Source organism: Triticum aestivum, chromosome 7A (genome assembly GCF_018294505.1).
Source record: "Triticum aestivum cultivar Chinese Spring chromosome 7A, IWGSC CS RefSeq v2.1, whole genome shotgun sequence".
Taxonomy (NCBI): Eukaryota; Viridiplantae; Streptophyta; class Magnoliopsida; order Poales; family Poaceae; genus Triticum; species Triticum aestivum.
The window spans coordinates 438,116,665-438,126,915 of NC_057812.1; the positions used below are offsets into that span (position 1 = coordinate 438,116,665).

Below are 10,251 nucleotides of genomic sequence, written 5' to 3' on the forward strand. Positions count from 1 at the left end.
CGATTGTCGGGAAGGTATCTCTGGGCCCTCTCGGTAATGCATATCACTATAAGCCTCGCAAGCAATGTGACTAATGAGTTAGTTGCGGGATGTTGCATTACGGAACGAGTAAAGAGACTTGCCAATAACGATATTGAGCTAGGTATTGGGATACCGACGATCGAATCTCGGGCAAGTAACATACCGATGACAAAGGGAACAACGCATATTGTTATGCGGTTTGACCGATAAAGATCTTCGTAGAATATGTAGGAACCAATATGAGCATCCAGGTTCCGCTATTGGTTATTGACCGGAGACATGTCTTGGTCATGTCTACATAGTTCTCGAATCCGTAGGGTCCGCACGCTTAAAGTTCTGTGACGATCGGTATTATGAGTTTATATGTTTCGATGTACCGAAGGTAGTTCGAAGCTTCGGATATGATCATGGACATGACGAGGAGTCTCGAAATGGTCGAGACATAAAGATTGATATATTGGAAGCCTACATTTGGACATCGGAAGAGTTCTGGGTGAAATCGGGATTTTACCGGAGTGCCGGAGGGGTTACCAGAACCCCCGGGGGTTACCAGAACCCCCGGGGGTTAATGGGCCTTATTGGGCCCTAGTGGAGAGAGAGAGGGGCCGGCCAGGGCAGGCCGCGCGCCCCCTCCCCCTCTGGCCCGAATTGGACTAGAAGGGGGGGGGGGGCGGCGCCCCCCTTTTCTTCTCCTCCCCCTTCCTTTCCCCCTAGTAGGAGTAGGAAAGAGGGGAATCCTACTCCTACTAGGAGGAGGATTCCTCCTCCTGGCGCGCCCTCTAGGCCGGCCGACCTCCCCCCTTGCTCCTTTATATACGGGGGCAAGGGGCACCTCTAGACACACAAGTTGATCATTGATCTCTCCCAGCCGTGTGCGGTGCCCCCTCCACCATAATCCACCTCAGTCATACTATAGCGGTGCTTAGGCGAAGCCCTGCAACGGTAGCTTCATCAACATCGACACTACACCGTCGTGCTGACGAAACTCTTGCCCGAGCTCTACTGGATCGTGAGTTCGCGGGACGTCACCAAGCTGAACGTGTGCTGAACGCGGAGGTGTCGTATGTTCGGTACTGAGGATCGGTCGATCATGAAGACGTATGACTACATCAACCGCGTTGTCATAACGCTTCCGCTTAACGGTCTACGAGGGTACGTGGACGACACTCTCCCCTCTCGTTGCTATGCATCACCATGATCTTGCATGTGCGTAGGATTTTTTTTTGAAATTACTACGTTCCCCAACAACTAGCTCAATGAAGCTTCCCAAATAGTGCCTTCCTGCAACCGTCCTCTAGCTGTTGGGCAACATAGAATATAAACATTAATTATAAATTTGAAAATAAATAATAACACACTTATTATTGTCTCTAGGGTATATTTTCAACACGCAGCCACCACGAGCGCTCGCCACCGCCGTCAAAACGTCGCAGCGTGCGGCAACGACCATGGGGCACTTGGGCGGCGGAGATTCGAAATCCAAACATGCGGGAAAAGCGGTGGCTTGGCACATTCGCCACCATAGAGAGCAGTCAGCGCACATGGACAACGTGACAACAATTCACTATTTTGGCAGCCGTGCGAAGCTTAACTTTCCCCTAGCAGTCACGCCCAAGACTACGTAACCTCTAGTTAAAATGGTCTCCCGTGCTGACGAGAAAGAAAACCGCATAGCCGTGAACTAGCTCGAGGCCGAGCGCATTGATAAGGCCTATATGGCGAAGCTCATCGCAAAGAATCTGCAGCTCATCGCCGAGAACCAAGTGTGGTTTGAGTTCAAGGAGGATGGCGTGATGTGGGACAAATCTTGGCTGAGCCCTCCGACGAGGATGAGGAGATGCCGTCGACTCGGCCTAGTAACAATGACGATGAGACCGGCCCCTACCGGCCCCTTCGACGTATTCTGCGCCAACTGTGGTGATGACGAGTATAGCTTACATTTGTTTGATATGCTATATCTAGTGATAACCCATCTAATTATGTTATGTATGATGTGCAACCTTTTGTTAAATAATGTAATCAAGTAGTTTAGATTTGTCTTTGAAATGAATGTTTATGAAAAACATCATAGAGTTAAGTTTTAGGATAACTCCTTTTTTTTAGACAAGATAACTCCTAAAATTTGAGGAGACTTTGGATGGGCTAATTTTTAGAAACTGAGATGCCCTCACCGTCTCACCTGGCCCGGTCCATGACCTAATAACCTTCTTAAACCCCAGGTTGACACAAAGAGAGGAAGGAAAATCAATCACCGACCTCTCACGCACGCAAGCCTTTTCCCCCATTCTCCGGCGGCGGCAGCTATGGCGGCGGTGGCGGCAAGGTCCGGGCTCCGACGGATGTTCTCCATCGCCGACTTCGCGACGCCGAACACGCGCATGTTCTCCATCTCGGCCTTCGCGCCGCCGAGCCCGCCCACGCCTCCCCCGAAGGCCGACCCCTCCCCCAACCTCTTCGTCTCCGGTACGATTGTTCCCCCACTCTTTCCTTGTTCCATTCGCTCCTGTAAGCACACCTAGGCCTCGATCCCCGCCAGAGATTTTGCTCGAAAGCTCGCTTTTGAGTGCGAGAAAATGGTATCCAGTCGATTAGGGTCAGATATCATGCCATGATGTGATGTTGCTTATTAGGTCTCTGCCTAGCCTTATAGATCCGTTCTTGCTAGATGTGCAGCAACTAACTAGGAGATATGATGCTGATTCCTTTCTTGTTCAGTGTAAATTTATTGGTCTAGGGCACATCTAGATGTGCCCTAGTTATTGCACATCTAAGTGAGTGAATCAAGCATAAAGAGGAAAAGAAAAAATAAAAATAAAATATGCACATGAATCTCGGTGTAAGATCAATGACATAGGACCTAGATGTGCAATACTTATGGCACATCTAGATGTGCTTTAGCAAAACTGAAATTTATTACATAAACATGTGGAGGGCACTTTAACTGTAGGCGATTCAAATCCTTGATGTGGATTATACATTTTACGACATTATTAATCTGGTTCTATTAGTTCGCTGATCTTTTTTCTGCGGGGAATGCCTGGCTTGCACGAACCTTAGCGTAAAATCTAGTTATTGCACATCTAAGTGAGTTATTCAAGCTAGAAAGAAAAGGAAAACGACTAAAGAAATGCTTGCACGAATCTTAGCGTAAAATCAACGACATAGCACTTAGATGTGCAATACTTAGAGCACATCTAGATGTGCTTTAGCAAAACTGTTATTTAAACATCAACACTACAATCATTACGCACAAAGAAAACAAAGAGTTCATAATACTAGCCAGACAACAGATTGCCAGGACACACCACCAGAGTTCATGACACTAGTCAGACGATGAGCAGCAGTATTCGCATCCTGCCAAACTGACAGTCTGTCATCACCTATGTCCCACCAACAGAGAGCTAGCTGTGAAAAAAATCCTTCTCTACAGCCCTAAGCTTGGCCACTGCATTCATGCTATCCAGCTCTACCAGAAGTTTATGGGCTTCCAGCTTCTCAGCAAGGACGAGACCATCTTCTTCGACATGAATAGTGCATCATTTGAATTGGTTTTGAGCCCAGTCTGGGGAGGAGTTTTCCAGCGCTTGGGTTCTCGCCTACTGCTTGCCACCCGGACATGCTACAGATTGAGCTCCATTCCTCTACCAATTTGTGAATTTCGTCAGCGGCGCACTGTGACTGATGAACACAAGGACTCACCATGTCTTACATCATTACACATACGCACCAGCTCCTAACATCTTGTTAGGAGGAGCCTTGCCTCGTCTTCTTTCGAGCCACCGAGAGCAGTTAGGCACCACCGCCGCAATAATTGGATGGCGCTCACCCTCAATCTGGCAACCACAAGAAGAAATCTAGCAAGTGCAAAGGCAAGAAGGGTGGCGATAATGGGGAGGCACAGGTGGTTCCATGATACTCCTTCTAGACTGCAAACGTGGGCTCAGATGTGTCAGTTGTTTTTATCTTTGTTTTCTTCTCCAGTTCAAGTGGGCCGATGGGGTTTCATTAATGACATTGTGACCCAAGTGTTGAAGGGTTGCTGTGGCTCTGTGTTGGGTGCAGGGGCGGAGCCAGGATTTTGGTATAGGGGGGGCCAAGTCAAGTTCATATTTTTTTTGTCTCGACTGAAAAAAAATCTATCATCATACTATAATAATGCCCCACACCTATAAAATATTGTACGAGTTTAAATTCTCCTCTACAATTGCCAATAAGATGAGAAAATTTAATAATTTCATTGGAAGAGAAATTACCTGCCAATTTTTCCAATGTATCTGATCATGTAGCACCAAAGTAAGTCATATCCCATTTGGCGGCGCTTTAATGATAAATTACTGTTTAGAGTGTTTCGAGGCACTTTTCGGCTGATATGGTCCCTCGGATATATAGAAATGCCGATCTTCATCTTGCTTGTCCAGTGCCAGCTCTCAAATTTGGCAATGTTTACCGGGGTCTCTCTGATAAGCCAATTTTGTTCTTGTTCTGCAACATTTACCATGTCCAACATATCAGCTTCATTAAAAATTTCACTAGGTTGAGAACTTGAAGCAACCAGCCTAAAGAATGAATTAATCTTAACGGTGTATGGCGGTGCTTTTCTCTTCATATCTGCTGAATTGCAATTTCATATAGCTATATTGTAGTTTGACATAGGACAAAATTGCACCACAAAAAATAACTCATACAAGGTAATTTGCATCAGACCACGCCATGATAATTTCTAGTACACATATAATATAGGAATTGTTCATAGAATTACAGCATCGCTAATCGCACAACCAAAGCAAGTAGACAACAAAAATCTGATGATACAAGATGAGAATTGAGATTAGTAGATTGTGTGATAAACCTTGGGTCCTCGGCTAGTTCCCGTTGGTTGCAGCCGGAAGATTTGACAAGTGAAGAAGGCAGTGTCGCGCCGTCGCCATATGAATAGGATCGAGATCGCAGTAGGGCAGGGAGAGCAGAGGCGGCCGGGCGGGCGAGGGCACGGAACGGCGGCGACTAATTTCTTGGGTACTAATCCACGTACATGCTTTTTTTTTGGGGTGAAATCCACGTACAGGTTAATCATCACAGGAGAACGTAACGCCCTACCTGGCCGCTAGTGGGCTTCACATGGGTCCTTTTCCTTTTTCCAGAATCAACGTTGAGATAGGGGGGGGGGGGGGGGGGCAAGTATGTATATACGTGGGAAATATGTGCCTTTGTATCGCTAATCACCACAGCATCGCTCGATCGTTAGGGGGGGCCAGGCCCCTGCTTGCCCCCCCTTGTCTCCGCCACTGGTCGGGTGTGTTTGTCGGTCTGCCTATGTGGTCCTGTGGATGCATAATCCGGGAGTAGTTCACATGGGTGGGCAAGTTGTGACGGTTTTCCATAAATTAATCGGGCAACTCTCTTCTGCTTAATTAATGGATGAGATAAAACTTTTGCCTCTGTTTTGGATTTCTTTAGGGGAGAAACACATGTGCTCCCAACTGACCCAATGAGCCTTCCTTCCACCAGCCGAGCCCCACCAGAAATTTGCCGTGATTGACTGGAGCATCAAACATAGGCGCTTATTAGAACGGAAACAGTGCATTGTGTGACCTGGTACCGCCTGCAACAGACTTGATGAGGATTTCTTTTCCAGCCCTGCACTTTCCCCCAAGTATGGTCTAGGATATGCTTAAAACAGTTTTTTTAGCATCTGACCACCGTATGTAGTAACAAGTATCTCTTGTTCATGGCTTCTACACCACCCTGGTACCGCGTGCAACACAGACTTGATGAGGATTTCTTTTCCAGCCCTCGAGAGACATTGACCTTTCCAGCCCTTAAGATATGCTTAAAACAGTCATTTTTTGAGTATCCGACCACCGTAAGTAGTCACAAGTATCTCTCGTTCAGGGCTTCAACACTGCCAGTCCCCCACGTCCAAAACTCACTCCTCGCAGCCTGCGTTTCCCCTTGCTCTTTCCAAAGGAGAGCAGAAAATCCTTTGGCACATAATATGAAAAGGTAGGGCAAATGGGAACCCCCTGCTGGAGTCCTCTAGATGACTTAAAACATTTCAGACTTACTCCCATTGAGCTTAACGTCATACTTCACAGTTGAGACAAATCTCTTGATCCTCTCCAGCCAACTAACTGAGTAACCCATCTTGAGCATGGCTTGAAACAGAGAATCCCATTTGACTTTGTTATATGCCTTCATCATATTAAGTCTGACTGTATAAAGTTGCACACTTTTGGTACTGCATTTTTAGGTGACTAAAATCTACAAAAATTTCAGGCAACTGAGAATTAGCATAACTGCTTAAAATATGTTATGGAAGAATTATACAAGGATATCGAGTGTATCACTATGAAAAATGAACTCTATTTTGTGGATTCCTGAATGAGTACGGAACATGTGGTGAATATATCTGGATTTGTCTAGAGAACCAGAACTTACATAGATTATAAAGATAGTCATGTACTTTTCAAGTATCCAACCTCATTTTGGTCAAGTCAATGCATGCCAGAATGTAGCATGACACTGTTAAATTTCTGTTCAAATGGGCTTTGAAATTTATGACTATGCTATCACCACAGCACTACGATGTCAAGAGCATCCATCTCTTTGAATCACAAAGCTGATATGCTGCACGACAAGACCAAATTTTCAATTATCTTTTCTTTAGACTTTTGACCATCTTAGTTCTTGCTTGATCCTACACGAAACTGGTCATACAGCCAAACAGCCAAACATCCTTCGAAGCCTATAGGCATCCTACTAACTACCATTCAGGGCCAATACAGTTGATAGTGACTTGACTCTTCAATTCATCATTACCCTTGATAAAGCCAGTTGAAATTTGTATCCAACTTGTTGTGCATATTTTGTCTAATCAGCTCTTAGCCTTGTGGTATACACAACATCTGAATTCTCATATTAATAATAATGATTTATAGGGCTAAGCAAGCGTACAACAACTGATGGACTTAGAGAAGCTTTTGCAAAGTTTGGGGAAGTTGAACACGGTATGTGTTTAAAATTTCAGTTACCTCACAGGGCATTGTACTTGAATGTTCTCACTTCTGTATCCAATTGCAGCTCGAGTTGTCACAGATCGTGTCACTGGTTTTTCTAAGGGGTTTGGCTTTGTAAGGTATGTTTCGGTTGAAGATGCAACTAAAGGAATAGAAGGAATGGATGGAAAAGTAAGGTTTCTTATCATACTTATTGTTCTATTTCTGTGGATCATTTAATTCCTTAACGCCTATATTTGCTCCCTTCTTGGTCTGGTGGTTCTGTGATTTTGCTTTCTTCTCACGTTGATCGACTCTGTCTCAATATTCATGCAATGGTTGGTGCTGGCCACTGGGCCAGTTTTAGCCGTTAACTCGTTTTATTATTTTCTTCTCTCTTTCAGTATATAAGTATGTGATTTGTAGATATGTGATAAGTCATAAGTGTACAGGAGTATTATGCATATGTTCATTCAGATGCATGGATTAAGATTCTAATGCATCTGTTTCATCAAAAAGGCCAGTTTGCCTTTTTTTTTGGTGGACAGCCTTATGTTCAATCATGGTTTATAAGGTGGTAAAGTGAGCACCACCTGCTTTGACGCTTAAGCGCCTAAAGCGGGCATATTTCTATGGCGCTGCCAGGGCGCCTTATCGCTGAAGCGTCTGAAGTAGGACGCTTTATAAACAAAGTGTTCAATACATAATTACATAGTAAGAATAATACCTCCATTCTATGCGGGGTTTCAACAATTCTGGAAAGACCATTTAGAAAATAAAACACATATTGCGCCATTAAGAAAAACTAGTCCAACTGGAGATGAGCCATGTGGGCGAGATACCAGAAATTCACTCCTGACACTGACCGGATTTGAACCCTGGTCACAAGGGATGCCTTGGCGCAGTGGTAAAGCTGCTGCCTTGTGACCATGAGGTCATGGGTTCAAGTCCTGGAAACAGCCTCTTACAGAAATGTAGGGAAAGGCTGCGTACTATAGACCCAAAGTGGTCGGACCCTTCCCTGGACCCTGCGCAAGCGGGAGCTACATGCACCAGGTTGCCCTTTCACAAGGGATGCACCGGTGTGGCCCTACCACTGGGCTATTGCCCAGTTCTCACATATTGCACTATTATGCTTTTATCTAGTGGGTGTACGTTTACTCTCTTAGTGGTTGAACATGGACTATGCTCCCACTGACTAGACTCCCTCCATCCCACAATATAAGATCGTTTTTCAAGCTATGTTAGCTTGAAAAACGATCTTATATTTTGGGAGGGAGGGAGTATTTACGAAGAATACAGTAGTTATTAACTAATGGAGGCTTACTTTGTTCTCTTCTGGATAAATATTTCCTGACAAGTTACTGCCCATACACTGCTTGAGCCTTTTCTTTTGTTACTTGTAGGCAATTAGTTGACATGCTTAAATAATTGTGTATTGACACAAAGAAAAAAATATATAATTAATGTGGTTTGATTGTCTGAAAGGTCTTGCGGGGATCCATTGCTCTCTTGGACTCTTGCATAAAGCAATGTTTGTGTTAATAATATTTGAGTTATTTTGATTTCTTCTAAGTTTTGACGCAGCTTAATTTGTGTGCAGTTTCTGGATGGATGGGTTATTTTTGCCGAATATGCTAGACCCAGACCACCGCCGCAGATGGGAGGGGCAACTCCGCAGCCACAACAATCATGGGGCACTCCTTCTGGTTCCTGGGGCTCACAGTAGATGAAGGGACAATCATTCTACCTGGCTGTGCGTCTGACAGCGTATCAGTCAGCCATCGCAGTCTACATTTAGATCATAGCTACCATGGTGTTGTCCCAGGTGTGAACACCCTTGCCTGATCCAATATTCTTGTCGTGTTGGACTGGTCGTTTACGGCCTCCACATGGAGAAGCACTAGGGGAACCTTATATGGACCGAGCAGGTATTACTGTCAGCATGCAACAGCTTCGGACCATTGCTAATAATGTCTTCTTGTCCCTTTTATTTGAATTGTCGTAAGCCTTATCAGCTGCTGATGGCATGTGCTGCTCTTGTACTACTGGATAATGACTCGTAGCTCGGAATAAGAACACGTTTGCAAGCGAATCTCGGACTGAATTCCCCATGATCTAATCCGTTCCGCGGATAGCGACGTGGATCTGTACAGCGCACGCGTCTGTGTATCGCGTGCCTGTTCCTGATTTGGATTTGGGTTTTGCCAGTTTATGATGTTATCTGAACTATCATCTGTACCATGAACCTTGTGTTTCCTGGTATGGTCTGTACTTTTTACTGTATGCACGTCTGTCACCTGTCGTTACTCTCATCGGTACACCTGTGATCCTTGGCGTTGTTCCTCGCCACTGCTATCTACCTACGGTTACTGATGACCTGAGCATACCGGTTACCGACATGGTGTTCTCTTCTCCGTAGCTGTGCATTCCAGTCAGAGTCAGTGGTATTGACTGTGCCGTCCATGAACCATAAGCTGCTTGCCTGATAGAGAGAGCGACCGCAATACTGATGCGTCCACCAGAGCCCTGGAAACTTGCCTGCCCTCGCCGGCCAACGACCACCTGCATCGTCAACCGTGCCGGTGCCGACGCCGCGGCGTGCTCTCGTGGAATCATAATATCTGCTCTACCTGTAGAGGGCATCGTCTACTGTATGTGTGGCGGCTGTTAATCTCCCTTCCAAAGTTTTAGGGGGAAATCCACCGGGAAGCGGCCGCGGCCACAGGATCTGTCGTCTCCGTCGGCATGTCGCGGTGTCGTGCGTCACGTTGGGAGGATCGCGTTGAGCTCGAGAGCCTTTTACTGCGCGGGCAATGGCAGCCTCAGGGGCTCCTTTCAGATGGAGGAGATGGCGAGAGGTGCCCTGGTATGCAGGGAAGCCGCCGCGTCGCCCCACGTTGGCAGCCTCCTTGCGGTTTATCCAGGCTATCTGTCTAATCTAATCCAATCTATCCGTTTATTGTGTGCGCGCGCGCGTATCCGCTGTCTGGATTAAATGGACTTGAATGTGCCAACAGTGAGTCAGTGACTTCAACCAAACTCAAATGTTTCTTCCCCGCCCAAACGTTTCTTTTCAATTTTCTGAAATAAAAGGACTTTTCTTGTGTCTCAGCAATGGGAAGGTGGTAATGGACACAGCTCGATTATGGGCCCGGCCGATTGTGTTCCTAAATACACTTTTTGTCCAAAATTATATACGTGTTTGACTTTTTGGAGTCTCGAATGTGCAGCA

The 10,251-nt window shown here is 45.8% G+C and overlaps 1 protein-coding gene across 1 annotated transcript; it reads left to right on the plus strand.

Annotated features, from left to right (window-relative positions):
* The first annotated feature begins 2,206 nt into the window (after positions 1 to 2,206).
* On the plus strand, positions 2,207 to 9,111 carry LOC123147426 (organelle RRM domain-containing protein 2, mitochondrial). The gene is made up of 4 exons (XM_044566672.1): positions 2,207 to 2,484; positions 6,960 to 7,028; positions 7,102 to 7,208; positions 8,620 to 9,111. Exons 1-4 carry the CDS (start codon positions 2,325 to 2,327, stop codon positions 8,743 to 8,745), a joined length of 462 nt encoding a protein of 153 aa, XP_044422607.1. The 5' UTR covers positions 2,207 to 2,324; the 3' UTR covers positions 8,746 to 9,111.
* The last annotated feature ends 1,140 nt before the right edge of the window (positions 9,112 to 10,251 follow it).